This window comes from Falco cherrug, chromosome 1 (assembly GCF_023634085.1).
Source record: "Falco cherrug isolate bFalChe1 chromosome 1, bFalChe1.pri, whole genome shotgun sequence".
NCBI lineage: Eukaryota > Metazoa > Chordata > Aves > Falconiformes > Falconidae > Falco > Falco cherrug.
Genome location: NC_073697.1, coordinates 117684849 through 117705951, shown reverse-complemented (window position 1 = coordinate 117705951; position 21103 = coordinate 117684849). Strand labels below are relative to the sequence as shown.

At 50.7% G+C, this 21103-nt stretch overlaps 1 protein-coding gene across 5 annotated transcripts in view; it reads left to right on the top strand.

Annotated features, from left to right (window-relative positions):
• The first annotated feature begins 5943 nt into the window (after window positions 1-5943).
• Window positions 5944-21103, top strand: part of NDEL1 (nudE neurodevelopment protein 1 like 1) — a 28328-nt gene continuing 13168 nt past the window's right edge. For 2 of the 5 annotated variants that reach the window (XM_055723301.1, XM_055723313.1), the window contains exons 1-5: window positions 5944-6044; window positions 15211-15308; window positions 16753-16906; window positions 18180-18328; window positions 19371-19507. In XM_055723301.1, coding sequence (XP_055579276.1) covers window positions 15223-15308; window positions 16753-16906; window positions 18180-18328; window positions 19371-19507 — 526 coding nt within the window. In that variant the 5' untranslated portion in view covers window positions 5944-6044; window positions 15211-15222. Of the gene's footprint in view, window positions 6045-6312; window positions 6502-11680; window positions 11701-15210; window positions 15309-16752; window positions 16907-18179; window positions 18329-19370; window positions 19508-21103 lie in introns of those variants that run through there. The other 3 variants (XM_055723293.1, XM_055723291.1, XM_027813326.2) reach the window with 3 other exon arrangements.

The window sequence follows — 21103 nt, the reverse complement described above, 5'->3', positions numbered from 1 at the left end:
GCGGGCTTTGCAAAGGGACCTGCACAGTGCCTGGGCATCACTGCTCTGACCTGCCCCTGCCTCCCTGATGCTGGCAACAAACCCTCCTGGGAATGATGACCCTGAGTCTGGTGTGAGCCCTTGGAACCTTATCCTCATACCAAATATCAGGGATCTGTCCCATCTAGTCCATGCAGAGCCACACAGATCAATGGTGCATGGTTTTTTTCCATGCCTGGGAGGGCAACTGCAGTCTCCAGGGGCTCCTTCAACATTTATTTCCCCCCCAAAGGTGCCCTCCACCAAGCAGCTCACTGCAGGAGCTGCCTCGAGCGAGTCTGGGGGCAGCTCAAATGCAATAACCAGAGGTGGTGAGCAAGACCAGAGCTGCACGACCCCCCCGGATGTGGTGGCAAGAGCTGGCCCATGTCCCTGTCCCCAGGCCCAGGGCTGCTTCCCCACATGCCTCCTCATCTCCCTGGCCCTGGTCCCACCTCATATTCCACCCCAGCCTCTCCAGGATGCTGGTTAATGGCAGGAGGGAGGGGAGAGTTGAGAGCTGAGATTGCAGAGGGGTTGCTGCCTTTAATGGGAGCAAGTGCAGGTCAGCTTCAAGCCCTGCAATAATGCATGCCCTGGAGCAGCATGGAATAATGAAGAAAATCAGCATTTCAGGATGTCTCTACTTTTGACAGGCAAGCTGAGCTGCAAACAAGTATTCTTAGGAATTGCTATCAAAGTCTGTTGAAGGAAGTGATTTGGCAAATATTGCCCAGGCACCAAAGACAGCGCTCAGAGTAGTCAATAAAAATAGCATTTATCAAAAAAAGTCTCTGTATGGATGGATACAGCCATCTCAGAGGGGGACTTTGGGTGCAAGAGGGAGAATAAAAGAGGTGACCCCATGGCTAAGTGCAACAGAGGATTTGCTGCCTTTGTGCTTAAAGAAATACTCTGTTAAGTGTCAGCCCTCCCCTGGGCCTGGATCCAGCCATCGCTCTGTCCAGGCTGGTGGGTCCCCACACCGAGCTGTTGCCCTAGGCTGACCCATGGAGGATGAGAGTCCCTCATCCCCTGGCAGGTAGTGGGATGTGACTGCCGGCTGGCGGCAACCGCTGCCCTAATGATGCTCCTTGTCCTGAAGCTTTCCCCTGACCTGCCTTCACCTGGGCTGTCTGGGTAACAATCCCACTAAGCCATCTGGGCACATCCCAGGAGAGCACTGGGTATTGGTGACACATGGCTGTAGGTTGAGCGGCGAGCCCCCAGCCTCCCCCCTCCCAAAAATGAGCCCCAGGCTGCTGCAGGCATGGCAAGAGCAGGAGCCATGGGTGTTTGCTGCACTCAGCCTCATCCCGATCCACTTCATCCTGGGGGGGGGGGAGTCCCCCCAGCCATGCCGCAGAGCAGCGGCATGGCACCAAGTGGCTTTGTGTTCCTGGCCACCGCATCATTCCAGCAGGCTACCGGGACACGCGCCAGGCAAGCGGAGTCTTAGCCAGCCCCACTGCTGAGCACAGAGCCGTCAGGGCGCCCAGCCCAGGGCAGAGCCAGGGGGATCCCCATCAGCAAAGCCTCTATGGGGGGGCCGTGAAGGGAGCACCGAGGGGCTCTGCCTGGGCCAGTCATCCCCCCCACAGCCATTGCCCATGGACCCCCACTCCAAAGTCCTCCTAGACCCCTGCCTCTCCATATACCTCCCACACCACAGCCTTGCCACATCTTTCACAGACCTGCACTCCCTGCATTGCCCTCACTCTCACCCCCTTTCCAATCCCATCCTTCCCAGTCCCATCCCTTCCCAAATTCCTCCCAGCCTCATCCTTCCCTGCAGGGTTTCTCATATCCCCAGCCCTGTAACCTCCCCAAACCCATTCCTTCCTACATCTCTGCCAGTCCCATCCCTCCCTGCATCCCCCCAAGTCCCATCCCTTCCCTGCTCCTTGCTGGGAGGCACACAGAGCCTCACGGGAGCCACTTCTCATGGGCTCCAAATAGCCATGATTCAACCCATTGGGTTGCAAGGATGAAATACTGCTGCTGCTGTTGTCAGCGTGGCACTTGGATGGGGACCATGGGTAGGTGTGAGCAGCAGAGCTCACGTGCAGACGACAGGTCCTGCCCTGAAGGCTGCCCTTGGCCAGCTGGGGAAGGAGGCAGCGGGGCAGGGCTGCAGGATCGGGGCTGTCTGGGGGCAAACACCAGTCTGGGCAGGGAAGCCGATATTCCCCAGCACCTGCCAGCGCTGAGGCCAGCAGACTCATGACATGAGTCCTTGGTGGGAGACGTGCAAGGCCAAAGGCTGGCTGGGCTTTTTGCAGTGGTCAGAAAGCCACTGGATCAGACGTCACCTTTCCCAAGCCCTGGAGCAGCCAGGCTTGGCCAGTTTGAGCCCCATAAAGCTCTTGAGGTTCAATGAGTTGACAGTTCTCAGACCACATCCGCAGGGGCAGCACTCACAGCTCCAGAGCCACAAGCAGATATGGATGCTGCTGCCTAGCACAGAGCAGTGCCCTGCTTCATGGGCTGTATCCCACCCCATCCCAGCTTCTCCTTCACCCAGATGCTCCTTTCCCCTACAGCTGCCTGTCCTGGGGACTGCTGCCAGCCTTGAAGCCCTGCCAGGTCCCCCTGCCATGGCTGGGGCAGCTCAGGCACCACTTCACCTCGCCGATGAGCAAATCCTTTGCCAGGCAGCTGAGAGGCACTGCACATCACTCAGCCCTCCTTCGGCTGCTTCACCTGGTTAAGGAGTATGGGCAGACAGGGTTAGTGCAGCTGGAGCAGGGGAAATGGGGGGAGATGCTGGCAGCCCCATGTGTCTCCCCTCTCTGGCTGGGATGTTCCCAGCTCTGTCCACCCAGCTGAGATGCTCCTGGAGACGGTGAGAGCTGCTGGTTCCAGACACCCCTCCAAGGCAGGGATTAGTGAGAAAATCTCTGCCCTTCAAAAGCCAGTCCCGGCAACTATTTCTCCCTCTTGAACCTTTGCCAGCATCTCTTTGAGGTGATACCCATGAGTACCTGCACGTTGCAGGGCCCCACATCGGGGCCAATAATTCCCAGCCCATAACTGCTCCTCCGGGGACCCACATCAACCCTGTATCCCACCCTTTGGAGCTGTCTGCCCCACAGGTCTCCCTGTGCCATGGCACAGCCCTTGCAAATATATAACCCACCTGCCCCCATGGCCCCCTGCTCACCCCGCATCGGAATAACCTCTGGGAGACCCACGCCTGGACCGTGGGACAGCCCCGGCTCCTGCCCACGCCGGGTCCCCCTGCCTCTGTGAAAGACCCCCCTTCGCTCGAATCCATTACGGCTGCTTTGTCTCTCCCCAGCCTTTCAGCAGAGGGGCTTTTGCTGGTGAAACACAGACCTGGCTCGGCTGGAGGGAGACACAGCCGCATTGTGCAGCCGCTAATGCTAAGTGACTGCTCCTTTGTGCGGCTGGAAGCGCCGAGCCCTTGGCGAATGCATGGGAACAGCTCCAGTTTACAATGGGGTGCAGCCGGGAGCAACCTCAAAGCAAACATTGACTTAAAAATCAGTGTTAACCAGGCAGGCACACCGGACCTCTTGGGAAATACAGCCCCCGCCAGCACTACGCCTTTGTTGCCAGAAGCAAAACCCTGCTGGGCTGGGACAGAGGCGCTTGGTAAAGGCTGCTTTGATGGAGCTGGTGGCAGCCATCCCTGGTCCCAGAGATGCTGCATTGACATCAGCAGCTGACTGGGACAGCGGTGCCACCAGGCGCAGGGAAAGGCAAAGGGTATTTTGTTAACCTAAACCCTCAATCTGGGAAAGAGGGACTGAGGAGCTTGGGCTGGGGTTCAAAGTATCCCACTGGAGAGAAAAGAAACCAGGGGTTTGCCACTCCGTGGATGCCCCTTGAGAAATCAATGTAGGGTTGCATAGGTCACACCCTTGGCACTTTCATAAAGGAGACCCCCTCACACCCACACAGCTCATTTCCAGCTGCCTCACAAGTCAGGATCTCTGTGATGTTCGTAGCGAGGTCGCAGATCCATGCGCATGCAGCATGGATGGCTACCCAGCGCAGCGAGGCTGTTGGCGTGCAGCACTGACCCCTGCCCACAGCTCCCTGGTGAGAGCTCGGCTCATTTCCTTGCAGATGACTGTACTGCATCTCTGTCCCCTCGGGGCAGGGGCTGCTCTGTGATTGAAGAGCGTGGAAAAACTGCACCAAGACCACGTGGGATGTACAATGCAAACGGTGCACGCCATTTCCTCATGGCTTCTGAAGTGCAGAGAGAAAACCAGGCACCCAGCCTGCTCTAGATTGCAGCGATGGGCACCCAGCCTGCTTCAGAGCACAGGAATGGGTGCCCAGCCTGCTCCAGAGCATGACAGTGGCACCCAACCTGCCCCAGAGCTGGGCTGTGCACCCACCCAGCATCACCAGCTGTGGCTGCTCCTGCAGCACAGGGCTGGAAGCTGCAAAAGGAGATGTTCTCCCAGTCAGGCATCCAGCCTCTGCACAGCCACCTTGATCGCCCTGTCTGCCCTCCAGAGAGCCATGGAGAGGGCCAGCTGAAGCAAGAAGGTGGAGGTGGGTGGTGTGGACCAGGGTTGTGAGCATCACCAGCATCAGCCAGATGTGGCTGGGCACAGGGAATACCGTGGAAGGTGCACGAACTGGGAATAAGGCTGTTTCCAAGAGGGATGGGGCAGCTCCAAGGGCAGCTTGCCACCAGGATGACTTCTGACAGAACGCTGTGGCTTCCCTACCTCTCGCAGTCTCTAATTCAGGTGCAGTGTGTGGCTCAAAGCCGTGCTCTGCCGCACGTCCCAGACCCGGCACTGACGCTGCCGAGCAGCATTTGTGGCCTTGTGCAATACCCAGGTCACGCAGGGTGACCTGGAAAGCCCTGTGCAGGTGTCGGGGGACATCCATGGCACTGGCTGGACGCCTGGCTGAGGAGGGAGTGATGCATGCTCTCCATCCACAGGTTATCCACAGCCACCTCTCCCATCTGCCACAGGAAAATGTGGAAAAGCACCAGAGCATCAGACCTGGATAACCCCATATATGGGTGGATGGGACATGGCAGAGAGGCTGTGGGGACAGATGCGGGGGCAGAGGTGGCCTTGGTGGCACCGTGCCCATGGAGGGGACAGGCTGTCCCGATGAGGGCAGCTAGTACAGCTGTGGTCTCGGCCACTGCCACGCCACCCTGGCCCACAGGGAGCGAAGCAGGAGGGCATCCCTACAGCACTGCCTGCTCTAATCGCAGGCCGGCCAGCTAATTACAGAGGGTAGGAAATCAGGCATGCAAACGAAGCCTAAGTATTAGGTCAGCGCAAGGGAGCCCGGCTGCGGCTGCGGGGCAGGCACCTGCCTATGGCCCTGGGGGCTGCGTGGTCATCGGGACAGCCGGGGGAGCAGGGAATGGGAAAGCCGGGATGGAAGAGACAGTCCTGGGAGGCGGTTGGGTGGCCTAAGCTCGGCTCAGGGCCAGTGGGGTCCCTGGGGGGGTTCAAAGGGCCTCAGTGCACTGCGAGTTGCCCGCTCGGGGGGGCTCTTTCGGGACAGGAAAGCCGTGCAGGGGACACAGGGGACGAGGGCGGCTCAGCGGCTCGGGCCGTGCCCCGGTGCCCGCCCGCTCCCCTCCATCGCTCGCCCTTAGGGCCGGATGCCCCGGGCCTGCCCGCCCCGGGGCCCCGAGCAGCGGAGGGCAGGGAGGGGGCAGCGCCCGGGTGGGTCGGAAGGGAGAAGGGAGGGACGGGGCGAGCGGCCGGGGGTCCCCGGGCCGTGCCGGGGCGGGCTGTCGGAGGGGGTCGGTGTTTCCCGGGAGGGGTCGGCAACCGGGAGCCGCGGCCGGGCCAGCCGGGGCAATCGGGCCCGCACCAGCCCGGCCCCCCCCCCGCACCAGCCCGGGCCCCCCCGCCCCACGTGGGGGAGGCCCCGCCCCCCGCTCCGTGACGTCGCTCCCCCGCCCTGCTGTGATGCAATCACGGGGCGGCCCCGCCGCCGGAGTACCCGGATGAGGCAGCCCCGGCTGCGGCGGGCGATGCCGCGGCTCTGACAGGGGATGCGCCCCGGTGAGTGGCGGCGGGGGCAGGGGGTCTCCGCGGCGGCCCGGTGCAGGGGCAGGGCACGGGGGGTGGCGAGAGGTGGCCGCGGCCGCGGCGGGGGGGGGTGGGCGCCCCTCACGGTGCCGGGGGCTGCGGGCCCCGCGCCCCTGCGCCGATTGGCTGCAAACTGACAACGGGGCAGGTCCCGCCCCCCCCACCCGCCGTTGGTTGGCGGCGCCGCTCCGCCGCCTCCTATTGGCGGAAGCGGATGCCTGTAACTGGCCTGCCCGGCCCGGCCCTGCCTGCGCGGCCACCGCCCTGCGTGAGCCGGTTCCCCCCCCCGCCTCGGTCGGCTCCTGAGGGGCGGCCGGGGCCCGCGGCAGCGCGGGGTGGGGGTGCGCGGTGTCCGGGCACCCCTTCCCGCCGGAGCCGGCCGTGCTCGCCCGGTGGCAGCGGCCTGCGGGAGAAGCCCCTCTTTTTAAAGGTATTTCCAGTTGAGCGTGAGGGACGGGGCCGTGGCTGGCGCGGCGCTGCCCCCCGCGGGCGGACGGGGCGCGGGGTTCGCCGTACAGCTCGGCGGTTCGGGCCCGGCTGCCCGCTCGCCCGTGGGTGCCGGCCGCGGCCGTGGGCTCCCGCTGCTGGGCCCGGGGGGCGGGAACGCGGCTGCTTGTGGCACCGTCGCGTCACGCTTGGCTCCGTCAGGCCGCAGGGCCTGTGGGCGCGGCGGGCAGCGGCCAGCCCGGGCCGGGGTCTCCGGCGGCGGGCGGGGAGGGGGCGGCTGTGGCCGCCCGGCGGTGCGCGTCCGTGCCGGTCAGAGCGGGGCGACAGAATTCGGGTGCCGAAGGCGACATTGCCCGCCCGAGGGAGCCCGCCCAGCCCCTGAGGGGGTCGCCTTCCGCGGGGCAGTGGCAGCCCCCGGCGTGGGGGCGCGGGTGCTCCCGCTGGAGCTCGGCGCCCCGGCCGGCCCCGCAGCCCCACGGGGGGCGGCGGGGGGGGGTGTCTGGGACGGCGCTCACGGTGGCGAATTGCTTCGGACTTCGCTCCTTCCTCCCTGCCGTGTCCGAAAGCGAAGGGACGTAACCCCCGTGCGGCAGTGAGTGAGTTCGTGACTCGCCTGGCCCTTACGGGGAGGGAGACCCCCCCCCCCCCCCGTTTGCGGCCGTTGTGCCCCCCCTTTGCAGCCAGCTCTGGCCCAGAAGGTGTTAATTTTTCAGTCCTGCGTCCCCAGTCGCTGATGGGAAACTGGACATATGACTTGCTTCCGTTCTCATAATGTGCTTGGTAGATCAGATGTCTAGGGTACATCTCTATCGAATGCTTTTCAGTAATTCTGTGAGGGTTTTTCTCTGACGTTTTTGTCACTTCCCTCTCAGCTTAGTGAATCCTGTTGTATTTCGCATATGAGTGACTGCACTCGCAGTCCCTGCCTCATACTCTCAGTTTGAGTTTGGCCCGAATTGCAGCAGACATGCCGTAAAGGGTGAACCCGTCTGATGCAAGAGGAAATACATTACTAGAGTTACACTTCAGTTAAGACACTTCCCATAAACGCATCTCCCTCCTTCCTAGGGAGGAGGAGAGCTGTCCTCACCCACTTGCAGCCCAGCTGCATTGTGCTCAACCAGCTTGTGCTGGGAGTATTTAGTGACTCAGGGCTTCTCTGTTCTCTCTGAAACTATCTTGACTTCATCATGAGTGCGCATGACACTCATGTGGCAGAGGGCATTTTTGGATGCCTGTGGCGTTTATTGCCCTGAGAGGTGGTTAAATATGTGAAACCACCACATCACTGTAGAAGAGTTACTTGGATAAGTAAATCAAATTCTCCTCCACCACTCTTCCCCTGCACCCCCAACAATTCCTGGACACCGCAGAGGGTACATGGCCTTGTCAAGGTCAGTGTTTTGTTAGAGATATTAATAACTCTTAAGAGGAAGGGAGCTGTCCCAGGGCAAAAAAAGTGACCAGGCAGCTTTTATTTTTATTGTTTTGTATTTAAATTTGATGTGTCAGCAGTGTGACTGCACAGGCATGCTGGCTGATGGTGCCAGTTAACTGCGGTTCAGTGGGGTATGATAGGTGTGGGTAAGCAGTGCGGGTTTTAGATTAATAGTGTCAGGTCTGCCCTCTAAGAGATCGTCTGCCTTATAGACGCAGACCTGGCTGGGCTGTGTATTTCTGTTGTACATATGGAGGCAGAGCCCAGGCATTCTCCTGTTGGTTTACACGTGTGAAAATTTGATCTTGCATGTCATTGGGAGTTACAGAGGTAAAGATACGTGTTTAGAGGCATAGTGATTTAATTCCCCTCCCCCTCTTTGGGGTAAAGCCCTCCCCATCCATGGAGGTTGCAGACATGTGAGCTAGTTCCTCATTTGGTGGAGAAGGAAAGAAAAAAGAAAGGAAAATAAGAAAGTGGTGCGGAAATACAAGACTGATGGTGTCTGTGACCTTGGTGCCTCAAGGAGTCGTGTCTCTGGAGGCATGTCTGGGAGTAGACTACCAAAAAGTATGGCAACAAAGTACTATTTGTTCCCTCAGTCTATTACAGTTATTTTTGAGAAGCAGGGAAAGTCAGACTACAGAAAGAAAATGGTCTTTTTACAGTCCTTCTCGACATCTGTGACACCACAAACATAATCGAGACAAACCATGAAGTGCATTCAAGAAAACAGTCTTTCACTACTGTACTGCACTCGTCCATGGGCAAAATGAGACATACTAATCAAAGCAAATTTTTCTTGATATGATTGTATCCCTCTAGAGCTGTTCTGTCAATTCAGCTCAGCAGCAGATTGTGCTGTTTACCTCTCCTGATCAGCGTAGAGTTTGGGGATTTATTTTTAACTCTCATCTTGTTAAGTGCTTACTGAAGAGACCTAAGGCCCTCTCTGTTCATGGCTGGACTGTCACTAGCTTTTGGGTAGCATTTTTCATTTCCCTCTCCCTGGCGCTGGCTGAACTTCAGAGATGTAAAATCAACAGAATTCAATCCTCTGGGAAGAAACCTGTGCTAAGTGCTTTTCCCTTTAAGTTTCTTGGTCACTTGTCATTCTGCAGTGTCCGGAAGCATCTTAGCCCTCTGGCCATCACCTTTCCAGGGAATGTAGTCATCAGTATGATATTAATTGCTGAGACAATAGGGAGGCCTAGGCGATCTGTGTGCTGTCATTTGTCACAAGCTCTTTGCTGTGCATGTCATAAACTCACATAAATTCATTGCTCCTAGGTAGGGTGCTCTGTAATTTTTCAGGATTTAAAGAAAAAACAGGCAGCTGTGAGTTCGAGTAGATGCAGGCTGAGTGGATAATATCTAGAGGTGGTGTTGGGGTGTGCTGGCATGTGGCACCTTGTGCCAGCTGTCAGGATCAGTGGTCCTGGTGTTCATCATGTCCCACGAATTTTCCTAAGAGGTGATTTTCCAGAGAGCAGAGTCTGAGCCAGGGGAAGCATATCCTTTTTACAGCCTTAATTTCCTTCTCTGTTTGCTATTTACTCCACACCCTGCTCTATGTGGATTCATCCCGCTGGAGTTCAGGTTCCCGGGTATGGAGCTTGGAGCAAATTGTTCTCATGGTCAGGCCCAGATTGTTCTGGGACATGCTCATCTCCAGGGCCTTTCCTTCATCTCTGGAGATACTGAACATGCATCAGGAGCACCTGCCTCTTCAGATTTTCCTTTTTTAAGGTGCTTCAGTAGTGTTACGTGGGAGCAAATAGTCAGACGTCTTAAACTTCCTACGTTAGTGAAAGGGAGAAATGTTTTCAGTAGTTGTAGCTTGATTTCTGAAAAGAGGCTTCTTGCATCAGTACCTTTCCTCTGGTTTCAAGGCTTTCATCCTAGTGCTGGCTAACTCATCGCAGGTGTTTTTTGCCCCACTGGATATCATACATTCATGAGGTGTGCGAGTCTTGGCTGTGTGGTGTAAAGCATACCTGTTCTATTTGATTAATAAGGCCAATCCCACCAGAGGCTGTTGAGATAACAAGGCTTTACTGTATGGTATTTGCTTATCTTAAAGGCTTTTTGTCTGAACCTGGCACAAAGTTCTTGCAGGTAGCATTTGGTTATCTTTTGCCTCCTGTGCTGTCCAAATTGGAAATGCAGTATTTATTATTACAGCAGAGGACAGAGTCTTGTGCTGACGCTGTGCCCTGTGACTTTCTTTTTTTCCTGAAAGCTCATATGCTGCTGTTGTAAGAGGCAAGGAGGCATTTGTTGCGGTTCACCCGAGAACATTCAGTTCAAAAATAGTATTGCAGGAAAAGACAGAGGTTCACTTTCTGAAGCAGCGATGGATGTGGGCAGCCTTCCAAAACGTGTATGAAAATGCCTCCAGCTCCTATTTCAGGATGAGAAAAACAAGCACAAATTGATTGGTGAAATCTAATCCATGCCATTTGTTTGTTTTTTGTTTTCCATATTCTAATAAATGAAAGGCAACGCAGATTTGCTTTGATTTTTGGCTAGAATGTTCAGTTCCTTTGCTTTGAGTCCTGATTGGGTTTTGGGAAAAAATCCAGAGCTTCAGGGTTTTGGGGAGGTTACCTGTTGGTTCTTGTGGTTTGAGAAGGTGGAGAACGGTGGAAACAAGATTTCTTCTGCTTTTATGTCTGTGAATCAGCATAAAATGGGAAGAGGAGGAAGACCTGGTTGCTGACAGTCCTTTCTGCTCTCCACAGCAGCTCTGGATGGTGCCAGCACTCAGCGGCAGAGTCATTCCCTGCGAGAAGGGGATGACTGCGGCAATTAACATGGCACCTGGCAATTTTGGGGACTTGGGTAGCCAGAATGGGTTATCATCTCAATAACTGAAAGCCACAGGCGAGCTTGGCAGAATTTCTTTATCAAGTCCTATTTTAGGTAGTTACTTGTTTAATCCAAAGCTCAGTGGATGTTTGCCTTCCCTTCGGTGGTGGGGCAGCAAAGCGTAGATGCGGGAGTTTAAGCACTATTGTCGCATTTGAGTGGCCTTGCACTGCCTCTGCTTAATTATTTGTGTGAATAAAATGAGGAAGAATGGTTTATCCAGCCACTTGAGATGCTGCAGGTACATCCTGGGTGAATTGCAGCTGCCTCCAAGCAGTACTCAGAATTGTTTTGGACACGCTTCTGTAGCTCAGCCTTAATGCGATGCGTCAGTGAATTGACTTGACTTTGAGAATGGGGAGGAGTGGATTCCCAACTGTGGGAAGGGGTGGGTAGAAGTTGAAACATGGTGTTACATTTCAAACTTAGTGTTTTGGTCTGATACTTGATCCAAACTCTAGCAGCAGCCTCCAGTCACATGGAGAGCCGGGGAAGCTTTTTTTAAGTTACTGTGTTACACTTCAACTGTGTTTGTGCTTTGGTGACTTAGCTGAAGGGTGGGTCGGTAAAGAGTTTGGTTTGGCCTCCAATGCAAGATTCCTTGAGCTACTTGAAAAATACCGTCTGCATGTTGGTTTACTTACTTCTGCTACATGTTGGATTCAGTCTTTGGCTCTTGTAATATCCAGAGGACACTGAGCATCTCACTTATAAAGACGCTTTTGGAGGTGGGAAACAAGATTTGTCCCATACAAACCCCCCTGGATTTAGAGAAGTTCTTAACCTACAAGCTGCATTTTTTTTTACGGTGATCATGGTGTGGAAAAGCTGTTCCATTTTAACAGCAGAGAGTTACTCTGCCCCGCTGACTGTGTAAGTGGGGGCTTGAAAGGAGCTACCACGTTTTGAGCATAGTTCTTGTTTGAGAGCTGCTTTGGATCCTGGAGTTATGCCCACGTAGCTGAGTTTTCCCAGGGCACTGCGTGAATGCTAAGCTGTGTTGTAATGAATTGAAGTGAGCAGCAGCATAAGCCTGCTCTCATTTTCCCTGGAAGACGCTGCTGCATTGTCTTGTTTGTATCCTGAAAGCCTCAGTGTTGTTTGTCAAAGGCTTGATTCTGCGAGTGCCACGTATGCAAAGAAGCCCATGAATAGGAAGGACTTGCCGTGCTGGTTCTCAGCTCCTCACATAATGCCCAGAGCCCGGACAACTGGCAACAGGCTGAAGCAAAGCCGTTTTTGTTAAACTTTTGGTATTCTGTGGGCATCCGCTCTCCCACACATGAGATGTTTAAAATGTCTGGTTATGTTTTGATAATGCCTAGGAGTCACTTTCTGCCAGGCATGTGCATGTGCTTAGGTAGGCCCGTGTTTCTATACCTCATGTGCATGTGCTTAGATAGGCCCGTGTTTCTATACCTTAAATAGAGGGAATGGGCAAAGGTCTGGCAAAAGTGAAGTCATTTACTTATGGGCACATGTGTGCTGGTGGCAGGTTTGGAAGGTGGCTGCATCTCCCAACTCGGAGTAGTGTTTTGGCTATGAACTGCCCTGTTTGCTGAGTGTGTCTGTGTGCTCTTGCCTCTTCCTCTTGTCCCTCATGTTTGCGAGGGAAGACAAGCGATGTAACCATGTACAAAAACTGGGATATGGGTGTTGGAGCTTAGTATTGCATGCTGGCATGAGCATCCGATGTAGGTGTTTATGCAGTGCAGTCAACAGATCAAAAATCCATGCTGGTAGCATTAGGCATGGTGATAGAAGAGGCATGGGTAATTGTGAGCTATCACCTGCTTAGCCAAGGCGGGCGAGGGATGGGTGACTTGGAAAAGGTCATCTTGCTCCTGCTGAGTGGATTTAGGGAGGAAAAGTTGCTGCTGAGGGGCATGAAGTACCTACCATAGAGCTGAATCTCCTCCCTCCGGTATCTAAAAGGAAAGGGTCTTTTGACCAAGGGCGAGGGGCTGAGTCTCCTGCATCAGCAGTTGATGACTGTGAGTACTTGTGGGTCCCAGCAGCCCTTCTGACACAGACTGCGGCTTTGCAGGGATTCCTCGGCTGTTTATTTCCAAGGGCGTACCCCGTGTGAGCAGACAGGAAGGAGTCTTGGGCCCAGATGTACTTTATCTCGGCTATTTCTAGGAAATGGTGTGAGATGTTTCTGTGTACAAACTTTTTTTCTAAACACATCTTGAATTTTGCTGATGGGTGGCTTCCTGGCTGTTTACCTTTTGAGATCAGCTCCTCCTGAACTGTGGGAGCTGACCCCGTTTTATGCTGTGTCTCATTTATTTTGGGGTGAATGTGCTTCTCAGAGTGAAGCCTCTCAGACTGTGCCAGTTCAGAGCAGAGTGCCTTAGAGGAAAAGGTCAGAAGGCTTTTTTACTGAGGCAGTTTCAGTGAGAACAGTGCAGGACTGATGTTATGGACAGCACGCAGCACTAGCTGAGCTGAGCTGTTCACCTCTTCCAGGCAATCTGAATTGCAGTTCAGGAGCTGCCTGACACCTGCTGTGGCTCTGGCATATGACTGCTTGCCTTAATGCACCCGGCTGCGAAACCGCAACAGTTTGGGAGGTGATTCATGGGCTCTGCCTCCGCTGTAAACAGTCTTTTGCATAGGACTTGGGATCTGTCCCTGTGCCGTGATTAAGCTGCCTTGGTAACAGGTGCAACTGCTGAAGCAAGTACACCCAAATAAATTTTTATCTGAAAAGGTACGGCAGGACTGACAGTATATGTGCTGAGGGAATTATAATGGCTCCGTATGTATTTTTTATTTTCTTGGTACAGGGCAATGCAGAAAAGGAAGCACTGTCAGTTCTCTTGGGCAGCATGGAGACCCGATTGTGACAAACTCACTTCTGCAATAAAGCTGTAAAGTTTAAATAAACACAGTGGGAGAGTTGGGGTGTTTTTGAGGTTCTTAGCACCCTCTGGGTAAATTTGATCTTGTGCCCTTGGATTGTGGCAGCTGCAGTCTCAGGTGAAGAGCAAATGTGCTAGTTTTGCCTCACTTTATCTGTGAGCTAAGTGCCCGTCTCTGAAATGAGCCTGTCTGCCCTCTGATGAAAGCATGGGATTGTTTTGTCCCACTTTTAGGTGTCTAAAATGTGGGTCACTGAGATGCAGAACATATTAGTGTGACAATTTTAGGCCTGAAGGGACAGTGTTGGCTATTGATGCCTGTTACTATGAAAGTCAGGTTTTCTAGGTCAACTATTACTGATAGATGAGCTTGATGCAAGCATTGTTTAAAGCCTCTGCATTAAACAGAGAAGAGGTTTGTTTCAGCTTATCTTTGCTGGGTGTTAATAACAGAATTTGAGTCTTTGCTTTTGGGGGTAAAATGCCTACTTGTAAAAGTTGTTGTGGGATTGCGTGGGGAGAGCTCAGAAATGGTACGTGGTGTGGTGCATCTGGCTGTGGTCGGGAACTGTGGCTGTCTGAACACTCCTCTTGGTCCTGGTGTGCATGGCAGGATGGTGACCACCGCTTCGCCAGCTCCTGAGACCGGGTGTGTGTCAAGGATGCTGAGCAGCAGTATAGAAAGTATGTGTTAAGTTGTGTTTCGCTTGCTGGCTAGTAGCCAAGCAGCAATGCAAATGGCATCCAGTGGTCCAAGCAGCTGAAGAAAAGAGGTCCTCATTCCTCATCCAGACAGTGTGGTCCCCCTGCCTTGGCATGGGAAGCTGCTCCTCTAAACACCTCCAGGCTCGAAGCACTGTTGTATGACGTGACTGTAATTTTATGAGGCTGATCTTTCTTGTGTCTGCGAGGGCGGAGGGAGAAAAACTGTGCGGATAACTTCTGTCGCCTGCATGTTTTACGTGAAGGCAGGAATCGGCTAGGACCCACGTAGGAAGAGTAAACTGAAAATTAATCTTCATAGCACAGTGTGTTAGCGGTTGACCTCAGGGTGTTTGTCCTCATTCATTACATGCCTTTGCAGCTCTAATAGAGTTGTAGTGTGCATCACAGTGTTGGTGACAGGAGGCAAAATCTCTTTTAACAACATTTTATGAACAGAAGTGGAAGCTGTAGCAGCTGTAAATTTTGGTATCCTTACCAACTGCGGTCCTGAGTGAGCTTGTGGCATTAACTGCTGTTTCAGTGGCAGGTACAAAATACAGCCAGAATTTCTGGTCTTGTTTCAGGCTGCTGCATGAGCGTTTCCAGAAGCTGGGTAAAATTACATTGCTTGTTGTAGCAGGTCTCTGCTGAATGAGGCTTGTTAGGGATCGTTAACATCCCACTTGTGGGTGCCAAGTCTGAATGCCACTGTCAGAAAGGCTGTGGCAATGAAAGCCCAGTATTTAGCAGCAGTTTTGGGAGTGGTCTGCCTGTCTATTTATCCCGAGTGCATTATGTTTGTATCCTGCAGGTTGTATTGATCATGGACAGTGAAGAAATCCCGACCTTTTCGAGTCCAAAGGAGGAAACTGCATATTGGAAAGAGCTTTCCTTGAAGTACAAACAGAGGTACGGTTGTACACTTGCAGGCTGGATTAGGTTCCTAATGGCCAGAACACTGTTTAATCTATTTCTCTGCAAGGCTACACCAAGATGGGTATTAAATATTTTAGAAAGAATTTCTTGCATATCCAGCTTTAAAATTTCCAGCCTTGTGGGAGCTAAGTATTTCTTGCACAGCGCTACCACGCCAGGAACTCCAGGCTATGTTTTGAGCATGTTTGAGCAAGAGCAGAGCCCTTTTGCGATCATGTGCATCTTTGTATAATTAAAGTGCTACCTTAAGTAGTATCTTGACGTTTAATCACAGGAAGGGGCCTTTGGGCTTACCTTGTATCGTTACTGTTCCCTTGAGCTTCTTGTAGTGGAATTATTGGTATGAAAAGTGGCTGACTTGGTGTCTGCTGCAGTTTATTGAAGTGTATTGTACCTCATAGTCCAGCTTGTACCAGTGGTTTGTGTCTTTTAGGGGGCACAGGGCTTTTTGGTTACCAGAAGTGACAGGAGGGGTTGCTGTCTTGAGTAACACTGTGCTTCTTGTGGGAGAGGGGTGTGATTTGTCTGGCTGTTTTGGGGTTTTCTTTATAGAGTGGGGGGCACTGGAGGCTCCCAGTTTTTCTTTGGAAAGCTTTCTTTGCATTCAGTGTTACTCAGGTGCAGTGAGGTGAAGCCAGTTAAACCTCTGTCAAGCCCCAAGAGCCCAAGCTTCAAGTTGTTGGTTTTTTTGTTTGTTTGTTTGATTTCGGGGTTTTTTAAAGGGGAAGGTGGAGGGCATGTGGAGAACCCTAAGCTTTTCTTGGGTGTCAGAAAATTCTGTGTTTCCTGAAGCCTTGTTAGTTTTCTGTGTTGCTTGCTAAGAGCTGAACTATTATGTATGGCAAAGATGCAAATTTAATAAGCAAAGTATGTGGAGTAGCTACTTCTAGTATTTAATAACTTGCAGTGGTACAAGGTAGGTATGTGCTGGCTTCCTGCCCAGGTGCTCAGTAACCCTAAGATTCAAGTTTTCATCCTTTTCAAGAACCTTAAATTTCCAGGTACTGCAGAGATACAGAATCTGCTTTTCTCTCTTATAGTTTTTGACCAAAATTGGGTTAAATGTTTGCTTAATTAATTGACTTTATCAAGTCTGCTAGCAGTGAAAGCTAATGGAGTACAAAGTGGGTTTCAGACTTCCATGAATCCTGTAAATAGCCTTGATACAGGTTTCTGTTCACACATGCGTTTAATGTAGCTGTTCGTTTTGATGCAAGAGAATTAATTTCCTTTTATAGCTAAGCTTAATGTGATTTCTCAGTTTCCCCATTTTTCTTTTTCCCCTTAGAGGTCTGTAGGTGACACTTAAGCTGAAAAAACAGGAGTTTTAAAGTATTTAATATTTTAGAAGAGCTGTGGATTTTCTTTTAATTTGGGAGATACTGGCTTGTCAACTGATGAAATCCTCTCCTTACAGCTTCCAGGAAGCTCGCGAAGAGCTGGCTGAGTTTCAGGAGGGAAGCAGAGAATTAGAAGCTGAGTTGGAGGCACAGCTAGTCCAAGCTGAGCAGAGGAATAGAGATTTGCAAGCAGATAACCAAAGACTGAAGTATGAAGTGGAAACATTAAAGGTAGGTCTTTTCTGTAATAGCACTGCTGCTTCTTAAAGATATGTTTTCGATCTCATTTTAGATTGTCTGGTCTGTTTGTGGTCACTGAGTATCCCAATGAAGTAAAGGAGTTGTCTGTTCAAGATCCAGACCAAAGTATGACATGTACTCCAAATAAGGCCAGCAACTTACCAGGGAAATTTCTGGTGGAATTTTTCTTGTTCACATCATGAAACTCTTGTCATGGAGTTTGTGCTTGTTTGTTTGAATTCTCTAGGCTTTGCCAAGTAGTAGCTTTAGTAGTTACACAGGCAACATCAGCATAGCAACAGTGTGGACAACACAAGTATGTTTTTGTCACACCACTGCATTGTCATCTTCCTTTGCAAACTAAGGGGTTTTTGCCCAGAGGTCTCCTTGGTTTTGAGACCTTAAAGAAAGCTGAAGATTGGTGATTTGTGCACATCTTTCAGAGAGAAACTAATTAATTCTTAACAGCCATATCTGTGGAGACAGGAATTGTGTAAAGATCTGCATGTGCAGAAGGTAACTTTTATTTGATGCCTGTATGTTAACAAGTTCTCGCCTCTTTTGGAATCTTGGAAAAGCATCATTTGTTGTAGTCTTGAGTTATTTTATTGAAGGCAAGGGTTGGAAACTTACCCAGTGGAATTAAAAGTTTATGGGGTTACTTGTTTGCATATCCACTCCTGGCTTTATCTGTAAGGTCAATAAGTGTTTTATAATGTCAGCAGTTTTTCCATAAGCCCCTGTCTGTACCCTCAGAGCTGGTGAGAGTGTTTGGGAGTGAGTTCCACCAGTCTTTCAAAGATGAGCTTGTGGACCTGGAGGTTTTGCAACAGATTTCAGTAGATCTCATTTTTGCTAATGGAGGTGTCAGACAATTTCTGGTAACAGTGTGGCTATTGTCAGGGGAGAGGCACTGAAGGGGAGGCTATGTAGTTAGATTTCTCTCTGGCTTCCTAGATATTTGAGACTTCAGAGCAGCTGTCAGTGCAGGCTGTTGGGAACAGATGCAGGGATGCATTTCTGAGCAGCCAGCTGTGTCGTGGCAGGATGTCTGTGCACAGTGCAGCATTTGTGATTTTATGCTGTGTCCAGCTCTGACGTTCAGAGCAGCCTGTTCTTTCTACTTCTCCAATTTGCTCTGTATTACCAGCAATCCCAAATCGGCAAACTGCAGCGAGTATGTTACTTTCTTTGTCCCATTTTACTACTGATGACTTGGAGAGTGTACGCAACTGATATTTATCTCACTGCTTCTTTCTTTCAGGAGAAACTGGAGCACCAGTATGCGCAAAGTTACAAGCAAGTGTCGTTGTTAGAGGATGACCTGAGCCAGACACGGGCCATTAAAGATCAGCTGCATAAGTATGTGAGGGAGCTGGAGCAGGCCAACGATGACTTGGAACGTGCAAAGAGGTGAAGACTGCAAACCTCTTCTTTGCTTTAAAGTTTTCACTAGATCTTTTCTTTGCTACCCTGATCATCGTATTATTCCTTAAAGGGGAAAATAACATGCATTCAAAAAAACCCAAACAAACCCAGAGACATTTGATTCTTGAACAGTGCTGTTTACCTTTGGAGTTCACCTCCATCAGCTGGTAGTGTTACATTACAGCAAGAAAGGCAGGGGACCGAAGTGCTTCGTGTTTCTGTGAGAAACAGGCAGTGCGAGCAGGCTCAGAGCAAGCCAGGCCAGTGCGCTGCTTTTAGTACTACCAGCTAGGTAACTTTATAATACATTTGTGATCCTTGTAGCTCAAAGCCCCTTTGAAGTAAGAAGCTAATGCTTTACATAGTCCCTTTTAAATAAAGCAGGCCAAAGGAGTCTCCTCTTCCCTTGCATAACAGCTTAATGACTATAGGGAACAAACGTGCCCTTTATAAATGCATAAAATGAACAGGCTGCTCTTAGCAACGCCCAGTTTTGGAGCAGGTCATGCTTCCGTTTTGCTGAATGGGAATTTTGCCATTGATTCAGTGGGACCAGGAATGAGCCTCTGGCTATCTGGCAAAAAGATCTGAAAGCTGAGGCCCTGTTTCCACAAGGCTCTTAACCTCCTGACTAACTTTTGACACTAACTTTTGAGCAAATTGGGTCTTAGCTAATGTCCCAGTGCCCTGCTTTTTGCATTCGCTGGGCTGTTGCCTGTCCAGAGCTCTGGAGAGTACAGCACCACCTGAGCCAGTGCTTAGGAGCATGGGAAAAGTGGAGATGGGTGCACTGGACTGGCTCTTTCCCAGCTCTTTGGTACATCTCTGAGAGCCAGATGCTATCATGTTCTTTTCATCTGATTTCCCTGCTGCTTTGGAGTTTAGTCCTTTCTAAGAAGCATTTCCATAGCTTTCGAATTACTAACTTGAATGTAGGCCCTGCTAACATTTTTCTTCTATTATGTTTTTGAATACTCTTTTATGTTGGCTGAGCTGAAGAAACTAATATTCTGGATTTTGTTTCTAGGGCAACAATAGTTTCACTGGAAGACTTTGAACAAAGGCTGAACCAAGCTATTGAGAGAAATGCGTTTTTAGAAAGTGAGCTGGATGACAAGGAATCGTTGCTAGTTTCTGTACAGAGATTAAAGGATGAAGCGAGAGGTATGGCTTGCTTGATTAGTTCTGTGTCTTGGTACATTGTTGGCTTGGTAAGAGAGACATGTAGCAACCAAAGCTCATGTTTACAGAAAGCCTCACATAATGAGACTTGCACTGGATGCGTAATGTAAGCATTGGGTATTACTAACAGTATGTTCTCTCTTCTTTGTATGTCCAGTGTAGCTAAGAGGAAAAATTTCCTCATGTAGGGCAAAGTTAATATCAGATTCATTCAGGATGTTTTAACACAGGGAAGTACAAAAGTAGTATGTTTCTTAGATGTAACAGAATATGGGGAAGTGTGCTGCAAAAGTTCCAACTCGCTGTGGTTTTATGTCTTGTATAGGAAGGGAAAGCATAGGAAATGACAGGGAAATACATCATAAATGGTTAAATAACTTTCTTTAAAAATCCTGTCTCCTGTGTTCCTTCTAAACCTCTTGGAAATTGCCTGGTTTATTTAAGATATTCCAGTGAAGACTGTGATAAGACTGGTGTGATCCGAGATGTTTGGGATAGTGTTCTGGGATGTCATCAGGAGCTGAGGATTCCCCAGTGGATTAGGCACTGAGGATGCTGGAGATGCATTTTTTTATTTTTTTTTAATGGTTGATGGAAACTAATTTCTCTAACAGTGGCGATGATCTGCTCCTCAGCCTGTGCCTGCCTTTAATGTAGTTTAGTGGTTTTCAACTTTGTTTCCCAAGTGAAGCTTTTCTAAAATAATTCCTCAGTTAAGGCCTAGACCTGAGTGTGAGACAGCACACTTGACAACAGGCTGGGATTTTTTTGTTGTTGTTCTCCTTTGTGAAGTTCTTTGGACCATGCTCGTTCCCCACAAATTGAAAGCTTTTATTGGAAGCACAGGAATTTTATAACAAATATGAAAAGGGAAATACATGTGTTGTAGTTTGGGGTTAGGGTAATAATACTGGAAAAAACAAAAAAACCTAGGGGACTGTTTTCTAGAACACTGGAATGATATGCAGAAAAGACATCTTGTTTCTTGGATGAGTCATTTGGAAACTTTTAGTGTTTGTTAGGGTAACAAAGCTACATGTTATTCCCCCTGACAACAGCCCCTTGACAGCAAGCAGGAACACTAACCACTAAAAGAGCTGATACAGTGTCAAAGTCAAATATTTCTGATTGAACAGCCACAAATCCTCTGCTAGGAGCCTAAGTAGTTTTTCATTTCAGCTGTGCTGTTTTACTTAAAATCAGGTCTAAATATTTGTGAGAACTTAAAAGCCACAATGTACAACTAATTTTGCTCTTGCATGTTATACCAGATTGAGGCAAGGAATAAGAAGTCTGTGGAAGATTAAGTTGCTGTACCCAAAAAGAAACAACCCCCTTGTAATCTATCGTTTATTTGTGTCTAGTCCCTTCTAAGGATTTTATAGATTCAATGCTGAGCTGTGCTGGATGCTCTTTGTAGCAAAGGTGTGTGGAAATGGGAGGGGACAAGGTAGGGGTAAGCGGCAGTCTGGAGAGGAGGTGAGAATAAAACATGGTGTTTCCTAATCTCTAGTCTCTTTCCCTGTGGTTTGGACTACCCAGCCTCTCCAGTCTACTCTTCTACTTGTCGAGGTATCA